Source organism: Eptatretus burgeri, chromosome 5 (assembly GCF_056783735.1).
Source record: "Eptatretus burgeri isolate ZD-2024b chromosome 5, Ebu_testis_v1, whole genome shotgun sequence".
NCBI classification, from domain to species: Eukaryota; Metazoa; Chordata; class Myxini; order Myxiniformes; family Myxinidae; genus Eptatretus; species Eptatretus burgeri.
The window spans coordinates 25,253,869-25,276,139 of record NC_140965.1 but is presented as its reverse complement, the minus strand read 5'-3'; the positions used below and the strand labels follow the sequence as shown (position 1 = coordinate 25,276,139).

General features: G+C 46.0%; 1 protein-coding gene across 3 annotated transcripts in view; it reads left to right on the top strand.

Annotated features, from left to right (window-relative positions):
* LOC147026097 (crk-like protein) overlaps positions 1-21,604 on the top strand; it is a 43,711-nt gene extending 22,107 nt beyond the window's left edge. Inside the window, exons 4-5 of one of the 3 annotated variants that reach the window (XR_015058115.1) lie at positions 20,521-20,595; positions 21,014-21,604. Coding sequence is in view for 2 of the 3 variants with exons in the window: in XM_085881152.1 (XP_085737278.1) it covers positions 1,310-1,453 (144 nt within the window). In the remaining variant the exon portion in view is untranslated. Of the gene's footprint in view, positions 1-1,309; positions 5,129-20,520; positions 20,603-21,013 lie in introns of those variants that run through there. The other 2 variants (XM_085881153.1, XM_085881152.1) reach the window with 2 other exon arrangements.
* The last annotated feature ends 667 nt before the right edge of the window (positions 21,605-22,271 follow it).

Sequence of the window (22,271 nt, the reverse complement as noted above, 5' to 3'; positions counted from 1 at the left end):
AGCCCAAAGAAAAGAAGAACCTCCCTTGTTGCGGCCGGTGAACCGTCTCTGGCACTCTCCGTGTCCGCTCTCGCATGGTCACCTCATGCCGCCTGCGTCGCCCTCCATCCGCGTCTCCCACCAATGGGCCTCGCCGGGCCACGATCGTGGGAACGAACGAGGAGGAAGGGAACGTGAGTTGGTTTGCGGATTAACCGTCACGAGGAGAGAGCATACGGGAGGACCAAAGAGATATCCAAGAGGAAGGAACGCATACACCAAGGGGCGAAGAAGAGAAGAGAAGAGCAGAGAAGAGAGCACGCCCCGCCCGTGTCCATCCTTTATGGAGCGGGGCTCCGCCCTTCGCTCCGCCCCATTTCGGGCTCCACCCCCCTTCTGGGAGCCTCCCAAAAAGGGGCGTTCCTCACCCCTGATCGCGTCACACCGCGCATCCACCAATCGGGAGCGAGCTGCTCCACCCCTCCCCTTCACACCAAGAGCGGGGAAAAATGGCAGGAAAAAAACCCCACTGGCTTCACAAGTGGTTTTGTTCTGCCAATCCTTTTCGGACTGTTTCCGTGGTGCGGAAACCATCTTACCGTGGTCCGCGGAGGATGGCGTTCGTAAGCGGGCGTAGTGGCAAAGATGGTGGTGATTGTTGTGCGGGTGGTGTGAGCGTGGTGGGCGTTGTGGCGTGGTTGGTGGCAGTTGTTTGCGTGGAGGTTTGTGGCATTGGTGGCGATAGATTTAGATTAACGATAGATTTAGAAAAACAGCTAACTAAAGCATCGCAGCCCGAATGAATCACACATATTCCCTCGAAACAACGGGTGTGGGCTAACTACACATGAACTTATCGATATATCTCACCTGAGGACACTTTATGGTGTATTGCGAATTTCCACAGCCGTAACAGTATTATAATGGATCAAATGTTCTTCAAATGTTAAATAAATAAATTATTTGAAAATCATGGTGTCTATTTACTTCTGTCATGTCTCTATATTGCGATATCTCAAAAATGTATTGGGCCAGATATGTAATAGTGCTGTGTAATAGTGCTGCAACAAAGTTTGGTTGCTGTCCTCTTCAATGTGGTGTTGATCCTCTGTGACACTGCTGTGACACATTTCCTTCATAAGTGTTAGTTTACTTTTATGCTGCAGTTGAACTTCAGTGGGATAGCAACACTTAGGTCGATTGCCAGCAATATATTTTCATTCAACGACAGCATGCGTCTTTTGACTCTTTCAATTGAGCGAAGATACTATATATACATTTGATGTGCTGTAATTTCACTCCCTTTTCCTTTCCTCATGTTTACCCCCAGGTGGGGGAGCTGGTGAAAGTGACACGGATGAACATAAATGGCCAGTGGGAGGGTGAAGTAAATGGCAGACAGGGGCACTTTCCCTTTACACATGTAACTTTGCTTAATCATGGGAATGACACCACTGAACATGAACATGCCTGAACAAAGATTCTCCAGTGCTCTTCTCCCTCCAAACACAACTTATCCAACCAAATACATCTAACTCATTACAGTCAACCTCCTGAATGCAGCTCATCAGACACTCGTGTAAAACCCGAAAGCAGCACGTTTAGCACTTTCATCTGCCTGAGCGGCGCTTGCCCAGAATGTGCGTCCACCCAAACGCCAGTCGCCAGGTATTTTTCTCGACCCAATCCCATTTGCCAGGCACCATTGTCTGCCCGAACACATTCTCGCCTGGCGCTTTCGTCTGCTCGAACGCATTCTCGTCCTGGCGCTTTCGTCTGCCCGAACGCATTCTCGCCAGGCGCTATCGTCTGCCTGAACGCATTCTCGCCCGGCGCTTTTGTCTGCCCGAACGCATTCTTGCCCGGCGCTTTCGTCTGCCCGAACGCATTCTCGCCCGGCGCTTTCGTCTGCCCGAACACATTCTCGCCCGGCGCTTTCGTCTGCCTGAACGCATTCTCGCCCGGCGCTTTCGTCTGCCCAAATGCATTCTCGCCCGGTGCTTTCGTTTGCCCAAACGCCACTCACTGGGCAAGATGGTCTGCCTGAATGCCGCTCTCGTCCACCCGATAACCATTTGCCCAGAACTTTTGTCTGCTTGAAGCCGCTCACTGGACATTACCATATGCCAGGACGCCACCGGTGCGGCATTTCGTGCACCCGGATGCCGCCTATCCAGCATTTCTCATGCCTGTATGCCGCCCATCCGGCATTTCACACGCCCGGACGTCGCCCCTCTGGCATTTCGCGCGCCAGGACGCCACCCGTCCAGCATTTTGCGTGCCCGGACGCCGCCCGTCCGGCATTTCACGTGCCTGGACGTCGCCCCTCCGGCTTTTAGCGCGCCCGGACGCTGCCCGTCCGGCTTTTTGCGTGCCCGGACGCCGCCCGTCTGGCATTTCGCGCACCTGGATGCCGCCCGGCATGCATTTCGCGTGCTCGGATGCCGCCCATCCTGCATTTTGCGCGCCCAGACGCCGCCCTTCCTGCATTTTGTGTGCCCTGATGCCGCCCATGCTGAACTTGGTGCGCCCGGAGCGGTGCTCACGCGGCACTTTCCTCCACCCGAGCGGTGCTCACGCGGAACTTTCCTGCAACCGAGCGGTGCTCACGCGGGACTTTCCTGCAACCGAGCGGTGCTCACGCGGCACTTTCCTCCACCCGAGCGGTGCTCACGCGGCACTTTCCTCCACCCGAGCGGTGCTCACGCGGAACCTTCCTCCACCCGAGCGGTGCTCGCGCGGCACTTTCCTCCACCCGAGCGGTGCTCGCGCGGCACTTTCCTCCACCCGAGCGGCGCTCGTGCGGCACTTTCCTCCACCCGAGTTGTGGTCAGGCGGCACTTTCCTCCACCCGAGCGATGCTCAGGCGGCACTTTCCTCCACCCGAGCGATGCTCAGGCGGCACTTTCCTCCATCAGAGCGGTGCTCAGGCGGCACTTTCCTCCACCCGAGCTGTGCTCAGGTGGCACTTATGTCTGCCCGAACCCCGCTTGCCTAAGGTATTTGTCTACCATAATGCAGTTCACCTGGCAATTCAACTAATCCCCCCCCCCTCCGAATTCAGCCCACTCAGCGCTTTCATCTGCATAAACGCAGGTCATCCAGCTGAGCTCACCAAGCGCTCTCGCTCCCGCCCAAACGTGGATAATCCCGTGCAGTCACACGAGCGCGGATCGCCTGGCACTCTCGCCCTGACCGAACACGGATCGCCCGGCGCTGTCATGCCTGTGCGAATGCGGCTCGCCCCCGCCCGAACGCGACTCACCCAGCGAACTTGCCCCTGCCCAACATGGCTGGCCCTGCGCTCTCTCCCCCTCTGAACGCGGCCCACTCAGCGCTCTCGCCCCCGCCCAAACGCAGCCCACTCAGCGCTCTCACCCCCGCCCAAACGCAGCCCACTCAGCGCTCTCACCCCCGCCCAAACGCAGCCCACTCAGCTCTCTCGCCCCCGCCCAAACGCAGCCCACTCAGCGTTCTCGCTCATCTGCCCAAACAAATGCAGCTCGCTCGACAGACTGTCACACTTGGAGGCTGCCACCATGGCGCTCTTGCGTTCTTGGAGGCTAAAACGCAGCATTGGAGAGAACAGTGTTGTGATTTCCAGCAAACTTGTTCTGCACGCTCATTTTCATTCACAAACAGTTTTTTTCTTCTTTTTTTTGTGAAAGAACATCACTGTTGCATTTACCGTTTTGTTTGCAACATGTTGCTCATGATCATTCCTTTGTTTCTGGATTTTAAATTGAGGTGAAATGAAGGAATAATGAATACTTCCGTACTTAAGCCCAATATGTGGACTTGCACAAGCACATTTAAAGAAAAAAAAAAACCTTTCATCCTTATACTGATAAAGTTTCTCATTTTGTTTCCTTGTGCAATCTCTCTCTCTCTCTCTCTCTCTCTCTCTCTCTCTCTCTCTCTCTCTCTCTCTCTCTCTCTCTCTCTCTCTCTCTCTCACTCACTCACTCACTCACTCACTCACTCACTCACTCACTCACTCACACTCACACACCTTAATTTGCATTTGTGTCAACCAACTTATTTAAATGTACATACAAAACAAGTACATCTGATTAAAGGGCAACGAGTGAGGTTATCCAACAATTTGCAGCATTTCAGTTGTGAGCGCTCAAAATGCATTAATGCTGTAAACACTACATTCGTAGCAGCATCACATGCACTGTGTGAATCAGTCCGACACACACACCTTGCTGTAATTCTCAGATGAGCAAAAGGTCATCAAATACCTTTCACAATGAACTCTACGATAATGAAGTAAAGCGCCTGCATCATCAAGTATTACCCTTGAGGTGTTATTTTGATTATGTTGTTATATTCTAATACTTTTTCAGCGGGACAAGCTCAAGTTGAGCAAGCTGTACAATGTGCTGTTGAAAGTATGCGATAACATGGAGAAGTAGGTTTAGACAAGTTCAATATTTCAAATTTTACAATGGGAATGGGTTTGGAATGCTCATTCCAATGTATGATCAAGTAACTGGCGTTTGGATCCCAAACCACGGGCAAAATTCTGAAGCTCTAACTGGTGTTCAACAACAGGTTTGTACTAAAATTGTTGAAGCTTGTGAATTTGAGATTGAACATGGCCACTTGACCTTACCCTCCCACTTTTCTCTCTAAACCTCACCCCTTCTTCCCCTTATCCTTTTGCTAAACACTAAAGGTCAAGTTTTGCAGTGGTATGTCTTGTGAAGGAGTATACATTTTGAATTACATTTTACATCAGTCTTTGTCATATTTGTCTGTCTCTGTCTCGATTTTCCATGCTGTCCTGAAGACTGAAAAGGCTGTCAAGCAATTACATTTATGTGTCCCAATGTGGCAATAAAACTTCTGTGATATGTCAGTGGAGATGATGCCTTGAACACCTCTCCCTTCACATCCTTTTCTTCTGTCTTCCCATCAAGGGTGTGCTGTGAGCACAAGTTCCACAGAGGCTAAATGCTTTGGAATTTCGTTTGGTTTCCCATCTTTCACACCTTTTCCCTGTCTGTCCAGCATTCTCTAACTCGAAGTAAGATGCATAACCTGTTTTATTTTTGTAAGGAGCCTATGAGCAGTATTGTAGTGTATCAAAAGTACACTCAAGAAGGTTAATACAATAAACTGTACTGGCTTTCCAAACATATTTTTGTTTCATGTTGTGTTTTGTCATCAGCATATCATTGAGGTGTGTGTGTGTGTGTGTGTGTGTGTGTGTGTGTGTGTGTGTGTGTGTGTGCGCGCGCGCGCGCATTTGTGGTTGTGGAGGGCTTGGGGTGTATAGGTGAGGTGTTCAGGTAGGCAAAGGTTGCTTATTACTCACCCATTATGCAAGATAGTTGGCCTCGGAAAGTCTTCATAAAGACTTGTCTCACAGTTGTCACAATGTCTACCTCCGAGGTGTGGGCCTCTGCGATCACCTCTAAATTGACACAATTGGCAAAGGAATAATAATCTGGAAAGAAGAGAAAGAGAGATGAAACGAAATGCAATATGCTGCAGGTAAGAGGATTGGCTTAGGTTGGGTTAATGGGGTTAGAAAATATAATGGGATTGGGGGAGGGGGTGGAGTGTGGAAGGCGGTTTCATCGATGGGAGAAGTGAGGAATAAAGGAGTTGAGGTGTGTAACATATTGTAGCGATGCGGGTTTTTCCAATTGCCTGGTATGAATCCAGTAGGTCGCTTCAACGCGACCGTTATGGCTAACTTTTTGGACCGTCAGGGGCTGGTTTTCAGGTCTTTTCATGCCGATACCATACCAGTGGGACCATTGAATCAGTCGGGTATTACACTAATTGTTACAATGTGCCTCGTCTCTAATGGTCGATTGATTGACTCGCAGTACTATCGTGATTGATGGCATTAATAGCCGTAGCCAATTTACCCTCAAAGGCCTTTCCTAATTTTTTTTTTACCAGAGCACCATTACCCAAATTCACCCGAGACTAAGTGGATTTAAGAATGAATTATGGTACGTGGGGGTGGGAATACAAGGAAGCAAATAACCGGTTTTCAACAACGAGAAAAATCAATCATGAGAACGGCACTCAGTAGAGCGCATACCTCCACCAGGCTGAACAGCTTACGTTTTGTATGCCACTGATTGGCTGGATCTGCATCCGTACCTGAACCAAAATCAAATCGCCTTGTTTTTGTCACCTATCCAAATCATCCACCACGTTTTGTCATCCATCCAAAACTTTTTGAAATATACTGTGGACCATTTTTGGCCCCATCTCTCAATGGTGAAAAAAGTACGAAGAAAATTCTTGGATCCGGATCAGGATCTTCACGAAAATCTGATCAATTCGTCCTTGTCAAACACCAAACCTGTCCACCACGTTTCATCCGAATCCATCTATAACTTTTTTTAATATTGTGCAATACATCATATTTAGCCTCATCTCTCAATGGTGAAAAATCTAATTTTAAAAATAAAGATTTGTTTGACCAACACTCAGTAATAACACAAGCAGAGTGCCCGTCCTACAGGTGATCTTATTCCAGGCATGCAACACATTTTTTTGGACCATACCTGTATTTGGGCAGTGTATAGGCAACTGGCAGCTATGTAGTAGTAAAAAAAATAATAATAACCTGGTTCCGTGCATGAAGCAAAAACATACCTACTGCTTATAATTCAAAACACCTCACTCAACTGGAAAACGTGTGGACAGGAACATTGTACTGTGAATGATGGAGACTTGTAATACCATCCCCAACCTGGAGGTGGCACTACATGATAAACATTTCCATAAAGAAATTACGTGCCCTCACCCCACCACCTCTGAGACCGCCGGCAAAGATAAAAACACCCTGATACATTAATTGGGAATCATGCTGATCCTATGTCGCAAGTCTGGATGTAATCATCCCAGAATTGTAGGAAGGCGCACGACAAAAACAAACACCGGTCCATGAATTATAGTAAGGATGTCTTGGAATATAACATGCAAATGTTTGCTTCATCTTGTGTGCCCTTCACGTGACCACCACGGAAACTTCCAGGTTCACTTCTTGGCAAAGGTTTCTGATTGAACAAATTTGCCTTCGGGACTTGGCGCAAGGTAATGATGAAATGGGGTGTTGGAGACGGACCATTGGAAAAGGGATGTCGTGGACTACATTTTGAAGGGGCTTTCAAGTAAATCGTATAATTGGAGTATTGCATAGGAATGTTTTTTTATTATTATCTAATTTTATTTTTTAATAAAAAATAATTTTCTTTAAAACAAATGTTTTTTTTCATCAAATTTGCCGGTCTAACATGAAAACTTGGTGGGTAAAAAGACCAGTGACCGGCACCTAAATACATCGCTGAACTTGTACTTTATATCTGGATGCAAATTGGTAACAGCAACATGGTTTGGGTGAGGGTACCAGGAAGGCCTCTTCTTCTTCCCTCTATTCTGAGTCGATAAAGTTCACCATCAGAAAAGCCCGTCAAAATGATGGGCCACTCTTCTGTATTTCCATACTATTCAGCCTTCAAAGCTCGAGCTAAAACCGAAATTACGTACAAATAACTTAATTTCCCACAAAATAATGGGTTGGAGGTAATTTATGAACAATGTCAAATATATGTTTTTTTTTCTTTAAATCCTTTTAGTATTGGCATGCATTAATCCCATGACTATTTTCTTTCCTCTGAATGTGTTGTAATCAAAACGTACCTTTCATGATAGAAGACACGTTGTTCAGTCTTCAACTGTGCAGAAAATCAGAAGCCCTCTTGAGTGTAATTTAATGTGTTCCTTATACTGTATTATGGTCAAATGTACAGTTTCCCAGATTATATATGTAGCTGTTAAAAGTTGCATACCAACACGATGCCTCTCTTCATTTGTTTAATGAATGTATTGGGTTGATAGGAACACAACATAAAAAAGTGGGCAACACATGCTGTAAATGCAATAGAAACGAGAAAGCATCTCAAAATACGAAGCCCATCCATGTCCGCTTTGCATTTGAACTAAACTTGGCGAAAATGACTTTTTTTTTTAATGTACATTTTATTCATTTGTGTTCTCCACAATCTCATAATAAAGGTTTGTTGAAGATTTGATGACAAAAGCTCAATTGGTAAAAATGTTACAGCCTGGACATACACACTGAATCTCAATGGTCAACAGATTTTGATTAAAACATTTTGACTAGTCTACCACTTCACCGATGACGTCATTATTGCAATCCTTTATTCCCCATTAAGAGTCGAATGAGATGTGCCAACTTTCAGATTTTTCTGATCAGCAGGTTCAGAGATATAATCTTTTGATTTTTTTTGTTTAATCCAAGATGGCTGCCGTACCACATGACCCATGACGTCACAATTATTAAAATATTCTTCAGGGTAGGGGTCGCTCCCACCCTGAAAATTTTGTTAATCGAACGAGTTGCTGAGGGGAAAAATGTTGAAAAAATAATACAGCAAAAAAAAGGTTGAAAAATAATAATCATGAAAATTATTTTTTTTTAAATTATGAATTTGTCTTTTCCGTCGTCTCATAGTGAAGCTTTGTTTAAAATTTGTACACAAAAGCTCAAATGGTAAAAAAAGTTGCGGTCCAGACAGATACACACACACAAGTGATTGCAAAACCCCGTCTTCCGCTGCCCGGGGGACAGGCTAACAATAATAAGGTACATGTATACCTTGTCGATGCTCATATGAGAGCTAACAATGCACAGCAAGGGGGGCATGAGACAAAAGGGGTGGGAGAGGGAAGGACAAAACAGTGGGGAACAGAGACATTCGGAGATCTGTGGAAGGGAGAGGGATGGGGTGGGAATAAAAGATGGATATTACAGGGACTTTCAGGAAGGAAAGCAGGGAATTTAGAAGGAGGTGTGTTTGGGGTGGATTAACGGGGGTAGAAAAGATTGAGGATTTGCTGGGGGACGATAAGTGATGGTGAACAGCTGTTTTGAAGGCCTGGAGGGAAGAATGGGATTGAACAGAGTGAGGGAGTTTATTCCAAAGGCGGGAAAAAAGAGGAATGAAACTTCACATACAATTCCGATGAAACTTGACCACAACTTTCATCACCCATGATGTACCAAAGTTTGTTCACGGCATTAAAAAAAAAACATCTGGGTCTGAGAGAGTCGACGGAGGGAGGATTTATTTATTTATTTATCTTTTGTATACCAAGTCAAGGCTCATGTAAGAGCTAATGCATCGAAACTTATAACAACGCAGGAGATAAGTGGGGTGGGAGAGGGAAGCACAAAATAGTTGGCAACAAAGACAATAGGATATCTGTGAAAGGGAGAGGGATGGGGCACGAACAAAGACAATAGGATACCCGTGTTCAACACGGGGTAAACAAGATGGTACTACAGGAACTTAAAGGAAGGAATACAGGAAATTTGAAAGGTGTTGGTTTGGGGTGGATTAATGGGGGTAGTAAAGATCAAGAATTTGGATGGGGGAAGATAAGACATGGTGGTGAACAGCTGTTTTGAATACCTGGAGGGAGGAGTGGGATTGAAGAGAGTGTGAGAGTTTGTTACAGAGGTGGGGAAAAAGAAGAATGAAAGAGTGAAGGTGAGCAGTGATTCTTGATTTTGGCAGTTTCACCAGAAGGGTTTTTTTGGTGGACGTTGAGCACCCTGAGGAAATATGGGGGGGGGCAGATCACAGACAGAGCAGGGGAGGGGGGGGCAAGGCCGGAGAGGAGATGGCAGAAGATAGAAAGACCACCGACCTGCCTTCGTTGACAGCATGAGAAACCCAAAGACTCGGCTTCATCGAGAGAGATACCAATGATCCTAAAAGCCTTGGTTTCCACAGCGTGAAGTCGAGCGAAGTTTGAGGCAGGATCACCACCCCAGAAGGGGGAGCAGTACTCCATCAGGCTGTGTATGAAAGCTTTGTAAGTGGTCAGGAGTTCAGGTGTGCCAAGGAAGGACTTTGCACGACGGAGGATTCCCAGTTTGGCGACTGACTTTGGAGGAAGCTTGGAGATGTGGCTTTCACAGGAAAGATCACGGCCGACAGTGAGATCCAAAAGCTTGAATGAAAGGACTTATTCAAGGGGATTGTTGTGAAGGTAGATGGGTGGGGGGGGGGGGTTCCAGACGGTCCTTTCGGAGATACATTGTGAGAGTGATATTTGTCAGGATCGAAAGACATGTTCCACGTGTTGGGCCAGTTTGTGATTTTAACTGGATCTGCAGATGGTGAAGAAGCTGCTGCTTGCCGATCTGAGGGATGACAGATGTATGGCAGTGGGTTGGGTCATCACCAAATAAATAAAGAGGATGCTCCAGAGAGTCGGAGAGATCATTGATGAAAACCAGAAAAAGAACAGGGCCGAGAACACTACCTCGAGGAACTCCAGCCTGGACAGAAAGAGGGGATGTTGTTTTTCCTCTCCCCCCCCCCTCCCAAACCTGTTCTGTGATTGGGGTAAAGCCTTTCTCATTACCATTCCGAATTGTTCCATCCATCAACATTTAAGAACCTCTGCTGTTCATCTTTAAAAAAGGAAAATCCACTCCCCGAGCACTTGCAACAGCAAAATGTTGTATATTCCATCCCACTTACTCTGACTATCTTAGCACTTTCACAAATTCACTTTAAATAAATCCATGACTTTGTCAAAGCAAATAAATACAGTATTCATAAAAAACAATCATAGGATTTCCATTCCACAAACTAATATGAAATAATCTGGTTTTAAGTCCATTCAAATTGACTTCTGTGACACATCAATGTGTATCAGAGTTGCCGTTGTGTGACATTCCATGAAGGATTCCAATCAAAGCGGTTATTCGAATGTGAATTTGGATGGACAAAATCCCCACATGGTGTTCCACATTTGTTCACACGTTATTGCAGAATTCCCTTATTGTTGGTTCCTGCTAATCTCCAACCACCTTCTGCAACCCAAGTTTCCTCGAAGTCCGTGAACTCAAATCCGCTGCGATGCAGCAGGTCCCCCAGCAGGTGTGCCACGTCACTTGCAGGAAACAGGCCACAAAGACACTCATGGAGTGACAGACAAACAAACAAATGAAAAATCACTCATGGAGTGACACTTGGCAAAACAGAACCAAGTGGAATAGCACTCGGAAGTGTGCTTACCTGTGCCAGACTGAACGGTTTACGTTTTGTCTCCTATCGATGAGCTGGATCTGAACCAAAATCGAATTGGCTTGTTCTTGTCACCGAACCAACTCAAATCCACCTAATTTTGTCATTCCTCGTCCACAACTTTTTGAGATATCATGACATTTGTAGGATTTGGCCCGGTCTCTCAATTTTAGAAATTTGGCCGATGTTGAGCTTTAAACGTCAAAAACAATTGGTGGTTGAATTCAGGGAGGTGATATGAAAATTCTGTTCAAATTTCAAGACAATCTTAGAACGTCGCCTATTTTGACGTTTTGGTCTATGTTGACCTCAAAATTAATTGGTAGTTTAATTCAATGACCAAATATGTAAATCCTCTTCAAATTTGAAGTCAATCTGCTGAAAATTGTCAATTTTAGAAATTTGTCCTGTGTTTACCTTTTGGCCTATGTTAACCTCAAAAACAGTTGGTGATTAAATTCAGTGAATTTGATGTGGAAATCCTCTTCAAATTTCTCGTTTTTCTTCAAATCTGATGAAAATTGAGGATTTTAGAAAATTGGCCTATGTTGACCTCAAAAGAGTGACCGCGATATCACATGGTCATGTGATATTGTTAATGATTTGACGGTGGTGGGATTCGCACCCTACTCTTGACAGCCAAATGTTGAAGATTCGGCGTCACTTAACAGCACCGCCGTCTCAGGGGTTATAACGCTGGCTGGTTCGGCACAAGCCTTGGGTTACGTGCCTCGGATCAGGATACCAACGTACACCTGGGCCGTACCAGTTGGGGAAATAGACACCAGCTACAGACTGGATTTGTCAGAGACTGAGCGAAGTCTGCCAGTCCGTAGCCCGTTTGGTTTTATATACTAATCGAGCGGATTGTTCCTCAGCGCGGCACGAATAGATTCAAAGCGTAAACTTTCATATGAATCTGCCAGATTTATTGGGGACACATCGGGGAACACAACACAAGCAAAGCATTCACAAACGTTATCATTCATCGATAACCCGCTCTTAACTAGGGAACTACGGATACGGGTTTCGAAGGGGGCCCTAGCGAAATAAACCTTGGACAACATGCAGACAAGACACGGAGTACTTGGTAGTTCCTCATGGACGAGAGGAAAGTGTCAAAGGCACGAATGTGGCTCATGAGAAGCCGATGTCAACAGATTCGAGCACCCAAGCTCGAGCACGCTGCGTGGCAAGATGGCGCTCATACTCCTTCTCCCGGCACCTCTCGCGCATGCAGCCTCGGCGTGTCCGGCACCCATAAGGTCGAAGGCACAAGATAGGAAGATCTATGGTGTGTTCCAGCTGGTTTCTTACAAGGTCCAGTATTCAAATCCAGGCCTGGCCTGTTCACCAGACTGGGCCAAATCTGGGTGTTGGGCTCCGCAGGCTGGATCCATGGCCGAGGAGGGACAGCTGACCAAAACCACTCTCCACAAAGCCGATCGCCGACTCACACAAGCCGTTCCCCTTGCCTTTCGGGGTGGGCCTTTTCCACGAAGCAGATTGCAGACTCACACAGCCGTCCCTCTCGAAGCAGATCGCCAACCGACACCAGCAGCCTCATCAGCAGAAAGCAGACAGACCTCATGCAGTTCCTCTTGCCTTTCTTGCGGCTCACCCTTTTTCACGAAGCCAGATCCCGGACTCACAAAGCAGCCAGTTTATTTTGCGTTTCGGGGCGGGCCTTACGGACCGCCTCTGGGGACCCGTGATTGGTCCATCTCCACCATTTACAGTTCAGTACAATATTGCTGTCCCCACGTTTTCCAGTACAGTGTTGCTGTCCCCACGTTTTCCAGTACAGTGTTGCTGTCCCCACGTTTTCCAGTACAGTGTTGCTGTCCCCACGTTTTCCAGTACAGTGTTGCTGTCCCCACGTTTTCCAGTACAGTGTTGCTGTCCCCACGTTTTCCAGTACAGTGTTGCTGTCCCCACGTTTTCCAGTACAGTGTTGCTGTCCCCACGTTTTCCAGTACAGTGAGGTGTTTTGAATTCGAGGCAGGAGGTATGTTGATTTTTTTCTTCATGCACATAACCTATTTTTTTTTTTTGGCCGATAGAGCTGTCAGTTTCTCGGTAAACTACACATATTACATACACAATGGATGTTTATTGGTAAAATTGTTCCAAATGACAGTGCGCTCGGTGTGTGCGTGGCCAAACCTTGACCCTATGACCAAAGTACACAGTGGCTTTTTGACGATACACCTCCCATCGCCACGTGCTTCTCCCATAACCATGTGGTCTGTTTTCACCCCCTGCATTTACTGATCCATATTCACCATTCACCTCACGATTTTTTCTGCAAACTTTCCATTACCTAATCTAATGAAAACTCTCTCTCTCTCAAAAAAAAATAAAAATCTATCCATAATTCCAGCAGTGTGTGTGTGTGTGTGTGTGTGTGTGTGTGTGTGTGTGTGTGTGTGTGTGTGTGTGTGTGTGTGTGTGTGTGTGTGTGTGTGTGTGTGTGTGTGTGTGTGTGTGTGTGTGTGTGTGTGTGTGTGTGCGTGCGTGCGTGCGTGCGTGCGTGCGTGCGTGCGTGCGTGCGTGCGCGTGTGTGTGTTTGATGGCTGTTTCTCGATAACCACTGGTCCGATCTAATTGAAACTTGCCAGCTATATTGCTGGGGCCCTGAGGATGTGCCTTTTCAAGGTTTGATATTAATCGGACAAATGTTTCCCAAGTTATGGCCATTTATTTACCAAACCAATGACAAGACACGTTGTTGCGTGGGCGTGGCCGATGGGGAAGGGAAGCTCAGTCACGTTCCCCACTACGGGTTACAACGTATGGACCTCAGGCGAGTGATTACTTCGTGTATTCTAATAATTTCTCGATTTCTTATGTGCATTTATAGATAAACACAATGCCCCAAGTTATGATCGTTTTCATATTAGACGGTGTATAAATTTGGCTAACATTAGAGTTAGCTGGTATGCTCTGAAGCAGGAAGTAAATTATTTTTTGCACGATTTTTTTTTCTCCTCCTTCCTCTTCTCTTTGTGTTTTTCCTTGCGATGACAATGGGAAAAGGCAAAATACGTTGGCGCAAATTGAATAATTAGCCATTAAAAATAAATTGCGAATAATCGTAACTGCCATATGCGAACTTCCGGACAGTGACGACTTCACCTCCGGATTGTGACGATTACTGTATTCTTTCTCGATTTCTTTCTCGATTTTCTGAAACCCAATACCCCAATACAGTCAGTGACGATTACTGTATTCTTTCTCGATTCTTTCTTTCTTTCTCGATTTCTGTACTTTCTCGATTTTCTGAAACCCAATACCCCAATCCAGTCAGTGACGATTACTGTATTCTTTGTCGATTTCTTTCTTTCTCGATTTCTGTACTTTCTCGATTTTCTGAAACCCAATACCCCAATACAGTCAGTGACGATTACTGTACTCTTTCTCGATTCTTTCTTTCTTTCTCGATTTCTGTACTTTCTCGATTTTCTTAAACCGAATACCCCAATCCAGTCAGTGACGATTACTGTATTCTTTGTCGATTTTTTTCTTTATTTATCGACTTACTGTATTCTTTCTTCCTCGATTTCTGTACTTTCTCGATTTTCTTAAACACAATGTCCCAATCCAATCGTTTACGACAGTGAAGGAACGAAGCTGCGCATCGTGCATGCGCAATGGAATCTAACGAAGCACGAGCTGCTCGCTTGACACGCGACGCAACGCGCATGACAAGGCGTCGAGCAGCTCAAATGGATGAAGAACGAACTGCTCGCTTGGCAAACAACACTGAACGCGTGACAAGGCGTCGTGCAGCTCAAACGGATGAAGAACGAACTGCTCGCTTGGCAGACAACACTGAACGCGAGACAAGGCGTCGTGCAGCTCAAACGGATGAAGAACGAACTGCTCGCTTGGCAGACAACACTGGACGTGAAGCAAGGTGTCGTGCAGAAGAAACGGATGAAGAACAAACTGCTCGCTTGGCAGACAACACTGGACGCGAGGCAAGGCGCCGTGCAGAAGAAACGGGTATGGGCACGCATGTACGGGCACGTGAGAGCGAAGGAATGGCCTGTGCCGATGTTTCTGGCACGCGGTTTGAAATTTTTTTTTTTTTTTTTTGCACGTACGGCCACGCACCTACGGGCATGCACTAGTCTATCTATAATTCCAGCAACGTGTGTGTGTGTGTGTGTGTGTGTGTGTGTGTGTGTGTGTGTGTGTGTGTGTGTGTGTGTGTGTGTGTGTGTGTGTGTGTGTGTGTGTGTGTGTGTGTGTGTGTGTGTGTGTGTGTGTGTGTCCGCTGTTTCTCGACAACCACTGGTCCGATCTCATTGAAACTTGCCAGATATATTGCTGGAGACCTGAGGATGTGCCTTTTCAAGGTTTGATATTAATCGGACAAGTGCTTCCCAAGTTATGGCCATTTATTTACCAACCAATGACAAGAAACGTTGCGTGGGCGTGGCCGATGGGGAAGGGAAGCTCAGCCGCGTTCGCCATTACAGGTTACAATGTACGGACTTCCGGAGAGTGATGACTTCGTGTATTCTAATAATTTCTCTTTCTTATGCGCATTTATAGATAAACACAATGCCCCAAGTTATGATCGTTTTCATATTAGACGGTGCATAAATTTCGGTAACATCAGAGTGCTGGTGTGCTCCGAACCAGGAAGTAAAAATTTTTCTCTCTCTTCTCTTCTCTTTTTGTTTTTCCTTGCCACGACATTGCGAAAAGGTAAAATACTTTGGCGCTAATTGAATAATTGGGTATTAAAACTAAATTGCGAATAATCGTAACTGCAAATAATATGCCAACTTCCGGGCCACGCACGTGCGGGCACGCAAGAGTGAATAAACGGCCTGTGTGATTGTTGTTTGTTGCTCGCGGTTTGAATATTTATTTATTTATTTTTTACGGGCACGTACTCGTCTATCTATAATTCCAGCTGTGTGTGTGTGTGTGTGTGTGTGTGTGTGTGTGTGTGTGTGTGTGTGTGTGTGTGTGTGTGTGTGTGTGTGTGTGTGTGTGTGTGTGTGTGTGTGTGTGTGTGTGTGTGTGTGTGTGTGTGTGTGTGTGAGAGACACCGCTGTTTCTCGACAACTGCTGGTCCGTTCGAATTGAAACTTGCCAGGTATATTGCTGGGGCCCTGAGGATGTGCCTTTAGAAGGTTTGATATTAATCGGACAAGTGCTTCCCAAGTTATGGCCATTTATTTACCAAACCAATGACAAGACACGTTGTTGCGTGGGCGTGGCCGATGGGGAAGGGAACCTCAGCCGCGTTCCCCATTACGGGTTACAACGTACGGACTTCCGGAGAGTGATGACTTCGTGTATTCTAATAATTTCTCGATTTCTTATGCGCATTTATAGATAAACACAATGCCCCAAGTTATGATCGTTTTCATATTAGACGGTGCATACATTTCGGTAACATCAGAGTGCTGGTGTGCTCCGAACCAGGAAGTAAATTTTTTTTCTCTCTCTTCTCTTCTCTTTTTGTTTTTCCTTGCCACGACATTGCGAAAAGGTAAAATACGTTGGTGCTAATTGAATAATTGGGTATTAAAACTAAATTGCGAATAATATGCCAACTTCCGGGCACGCACGTACGGGCACGTGAGAGCAAAGAAACGACCTGTGTGGTTGCTTGTTGCTCGTGGTTTGAATATTTATATATAATTTTTTTTTACGGGCACGTACTAGTAATAATAATAATAATAATTTAAACGATCTCTTGTAATGCTTCATCTTCCTCTTTCACATGTGTGGTCCTCATGACTATCATAATTCACTCTTTTTCTCTTTCAACAGACTGCTCTCAATTCGACCTTTCCTTCACACCTCATCCAAAAAAATCCAACTGTTACAGCGTTTCTTCTCTCCATTCTCTTAATTCGCCTTTATTGCATCCATCAAGAAACGTCCTTAATCGCATCTCTGATCGAAAAATTAAAAAAACCCCAGTTTGCTATGAATGTTCGCTTTCCATCAACCATTCTTTTTTTCCAACTTCAGTGCCAACTCACTCCTCTCACCCCTCACTCTCAGAGCAACCATCACACTCTTCTACCTCCAAGCCTCCCTCTCACCTCTCTCAAAAACTCCCCCTCACCTTTCTCCCTCAACTCTCCCCAATCACCCTTCTCCCACCATTCACCCCCCCTCAACCTTCTCCCACCATTCACCCCCCCCTCCTCACCGACACTTCTCTAAGTTGCCCCCCTCATCCTCAAAGCTTCCTCCTTCCACTGCCCTCTCACCTCCATCTCATCACTCCACCTCCTCAAATCTTCAACTACCTTCTGCCCCCTCTCTTGCCCCCTCTCCCCCAGCACCACAGAGCCTTTCTCCTCCTCATCCAGCCCACTCCCCTAGCTATTCTGCAATCCCCCACATGCTTTCATAAACTCTCCTTACCTCCCCCCTCCTCTCTTGTCCTACCCTCCCATCCCCTGCACCCAAAGCCTACTCCCCTCCCTCTTCATTAACAGTGTGGACCTCAAATATTCAGGGCCTTCACTGAAACCTTTCAGATCTTTCCATACAGGTTGTCACTGACAAACCAGACATAATCTACCTCACAGAAACTTTCCACCCCCAAGACGTGTCTGACTCCCAAGTATCTCTTCCTGGTGACTCCCTCCTCTGGTATGACAGACCTGAACCTCGCCCTGGTGGAGGAGTTGCTCTCTTCATCAAACACTCTATTCCTCACTCTCCATGCACTGCCCTCACTCCCCCACATCCCCAGGAATACCTCTGGCTACGGCTTCCCCTCCACTCCCACCTCATGTTTATATGTGTACTGCAGCATCCACCAAAAAACAGTAATGACTCCATTTGCAGCTCACTATCCCAAAACATGAACCAACTTTTATCTTCTCATCCAAATTCTCTCTTCCTCATATGTGGCGACTTCAGTTGTCATCATGCCAGTTGGCTCGGTGTGGGTACCTCTCTCACCTGTCATGGCACCTCAGCAAAAGCTTTCTGTGACTCATTGGGACTGACTCAGTCGGTCAATTTCCTGACCCGGATCTCAACCAATGGTACTCCATCTCTTCTGGATCTGATTTTGACAAATTTCCCTGACAATATCTGCTGCTCTTCCTCCGCTCCAATCGCTTCTTCTCACCACGTCCTTGTCAAAGTGGACATCTCTGGATATATCAGAGAACCACCTCACCGCCGTCCAGTCTGACATTTCACTCAAGCCGACTGGCAGGGTCTCCAAGCAGCCATCAAACTTCTAGACTGGTCTCCCATCGCTACTTTCTCCAACATCAACTCATCCTGGGAATTCTTTCAATGAAACTTGCTCTCCCTCGTGCACCGATTTATCCCCTGTCATCTTCAGTTGTCCTCCCCTTCCTCCCACCCATGTTTCACTGAAGCTTGTGGTGAGGCAGTTGTCCTGAAACAACTTGCTTTGCCTCATGGAAAGGTCTCTCTCTATCGAGTGCAGCCTGTGGCTGCTGGTTGCATCATTGGTTGGGACACGGCTATGCTGCTGATGCAGTGTCCCCCTTACCAGTACACTGGTGCTCATTTTGCCGACCTCGGAAGGATGACTGGCTGAGTCAACCTCCTGGTGTATTTTAATTCAGCGGTCAACGGGGCTTGAACTCAGGACCCTGGGATCCCAAGCCGCCACTCTAACCACAAATCCAACACCAGGCTTCTCATGGAAAGCAAACCCAACTGAAGGTAATCTCAGTTCTTTCCATAAAGCTCAGAACAAGTGTGTATCTACACTCAGGAGAGCCAGAAAACAACATCTTTCTAAGCTCAAGTATCAAATCTCAAAATCTCACTTTGTCTCTCCGAAAAGACCGTTTGGAACCCCCTCCCCCCCCCCCCCCCAATCGACTTTCTGATATAATCCCCTGGAAGAAGTCCTTTCTTTCAAGCCTCTGGGTCTCACTATCTGCGATGGTTTTCCGAGGAAACCCACATTTCCAACCAGGCCTCCAAAGCCAGTCTTGGAATCCTCCGTCGTGCAAAGTCCTTCCTTGGCCCATCTGAGCTCCTGACCACTTACAAAGCTTTTGTCCACAGTCTGATGGAGTACTGCTCTCCCTTCTGGGCTGGTGCTCCTGCCTCCCAGCTTTCTCAGCTTCACGCTGTGGAAATCAAGGCATTTTGGATCATTGGGATCTCTCGCGATGAGGCTGAGTCTTTGGGCCTCTCACTCTCTCTCACCGCAGGCAGGTCGGTGGTCTTTTTGTCTTCTTTTTCCTCTCTGGTCTTGCCCCCCCTGCCTTCCCTGCTCTCTCTGCAATTTGTCCACACCATATTTGCACAGGCCACTCAAGGTCTGCCAGCAACCCCCTTCTGGTAAAACTACCAAAATCACGAATCACTGCTCACCATCACTCTTTCATTCCTCTTTTTTCCGCCTTTGGAATAAACTTCCTCACTCTGTGCAATCCCATTATTCCCTCCAGGCCTTCAAAACAGCTGTTCACCACCACCTCTTATCGTCCCCCATCCAAATCCTTGTTCTTTTCTACCCCCGTTAATCCACCCCAAACCCACTTCCTTCAAATTCCCTGCTTTCCTTCCTGAAAGTCCCTGTAATGTCCATCTTGGATACCATATGTTCCCCACCCCATCCCTCTCCCTTCTCGAGATCTTCTAATGTATCTGCACTCCTGCCCCTCTTGTCTCATGCCCCCCCCCCTTGTTGTACGTTCTGTGTTAGCTCTCATATGAGCCATGAGCCTCGACAAGGTATACAAAAAATAAAAAAATAATAATCCAAACACTCAGTTTTCACTTGTACATTCTCTCGGCGTTCCCTATGTTTGCTTGCAAAGTCTCAGACTGCCATATTCCATTTTTGGGGAGTTTTAGAGGAGACACACACACACACACACAGATTTTAAGTGTGTGTGTGTGTGTGTGTGTGTGTGTGTGTGTGTGTGTGTGTGCGTGTGTGTGTGTGTGTGTGTGTGTGTGTGTGTGTGTGTGTGCGTGTGTGTGTGTGTGTGCGTGTGTGTGTGTGTGTGTGTGTGTGTGTGTGTGTGTGTGTGTGTGTGTGTGTGTGTGTGTGTGTGTCCATAACTTAAAAACCATGAAACCTAGCAGCTCAAACTTTGCATGCATATTAAGGGAACACCGTTTGATTGCATGAATGTAAATTGCGTATTTCGGTGAAGTGAAACACGCCTTTAAAAGATAATTAACAATTTACCTCCATGAAAGGCTTATCCTTGGTCAGCCCAATTTTGCCTCACAGGGGTCTTAGCCATCCGCAATTTTGATTCAACCAATTCACACACGCCTTGTCTTGGAAACACAATCCACTCTCACAGCCTAATTGAAGTGTATTAATAAAATATGATTTCAGATTTGAGAATCGGATATTGTGGACTAAATAAGTGTCAAAATCTGAATATTTAAAGAAATTATCGATTTACCAAGCGTTTGATTGTTGGCCCACTAACAGGGAACATGACCTGGGTTTGGACCACTTGCCTGCTTCACTTGGAGAGACGTGTGTGTGCTTCCTGAGAAGAGTGGGGTAAGTTCTGTGTTTGTGTCATCTCTGGTTTTTAAGTAATCATGTGGCTGGAATGGTGGTTATGATGTACCTGGTCATACTAAACAATGTACGAAGTCTGGGGACAAAAATTTTTTTCCGCAAATTACACTTTTTAAGCAGTCGGACCTCTTGCTGAGCTTAATTCTGCAGTTTAAAAATTTGAAATTCATCTCTGGTGGAACATTTTTAGAGTTTGTCACATTTTAGTTGTAATTAAATAAAGACACGAACACTGCCCGGAGACTTGTGAGTGGGGACACAGTTTTGGAGGATGGAAGCATGACGGGAGGGGAAGGGAAGGCAGTACCATAGAATAGGCTTTATTTAAATCGCAACTAAAATGTACCTTTGTTTACAAACTACTTTATTTAATAAAGTGCCTTTATTACCATTTCAGAGATTTCCAATTCCGTGATAGTGGGTACACAGCGTGACAGTTGCAGTGCAACTCTCATCCCTCAAAGTAAGCTCTTGTTGTATTCTTTTTATGAAGGTTACGTACTGTTTGAGTGTACCCTATTTTGTTCAATTCCGTAGTCATGCAGACAGACAGGACTTCCATATTTACATCTTTCCAAAGGAAAGCAAACTCTGATGAATTGACCTGCTTTTGAAACTTTTGGATGTTCACCCTCCTTGAAGTCCTTTTCTTGCTTATTCAAGGTTTGGAAACAAACTGATGGACATTTACTTCACATATCATGTGAAGTAAATTAACATCAGCGGTGACGAGCGAGTTCGAGTTTAAAAAATAAAAAAGGGGAATCTAAATTGTTTAAACGATCACCTCTTTACCATCGAGGGAGAGGGACTTGTGGGATTGAGGTACAGATTGTGTAGTTAATTGATTGGTGTCAGGGGAAAAGAACGCTTGAAAATTTAAGGGAAATAAATAATTTTTTTTGCTGAGATTAAACGCACGTGTAGTGGGGCAACTTAGCTAAATATAGCATAACAATTGTGCATTTTGTGAGGAAAGCACCAAATTTGGCACACTCGTAGCCTATCATATTATGAACAGATTTGGATATTGGGCCATCTCAAATTCAGCTGCTGATGGCTGTGGCAGCCATTTTCCACTGCCATCAAAAATTTTGAGATGGCCCAATATCCAAATGTGTTCATAATATGATAGGCTACTAGTGTGCCAAATTTGGTGCTTTCCTCACAAAATGCACAATTGTTATGCTATATTTAGCTAAGTTGCCCCACTAATTCTCGTGTCGTGCTGTGTATTTGCCCGCGTGACGGAGCAAGACGCTTGTCATCGACTGTTGGACTGCATCGTGTGAGACGTCCCTTGAAGCCTTGTGTTGTGCCGTTCTTGGCGAGCGAGCCCTGCATTCTGCAGAGCAGTGACATCGACTGCCCCCAATCATGAAGAGAAACTTTGACGATAGCTTGTGGGGCTCTCTTGGCAAAGGTACCATCCACACCTCCCGGATGCTTCCCGAAACAAGAGCGGCTTTGCACCATTTTCGGCACGGTTTCCCTCCGCGCAGGATGACGCGGCTCGACCCCAAAGCTCATAAAAGATCACTTGTGGACCCGAAGCGAAGTGCCAAGATATAGAAGGGATTTTTCTTTTGCTTTATCTTTCCCCCTTGTCTGTTTTGTGTCTGAGTGCGGAGGTGCCTCAAATAGGAATTTAGATT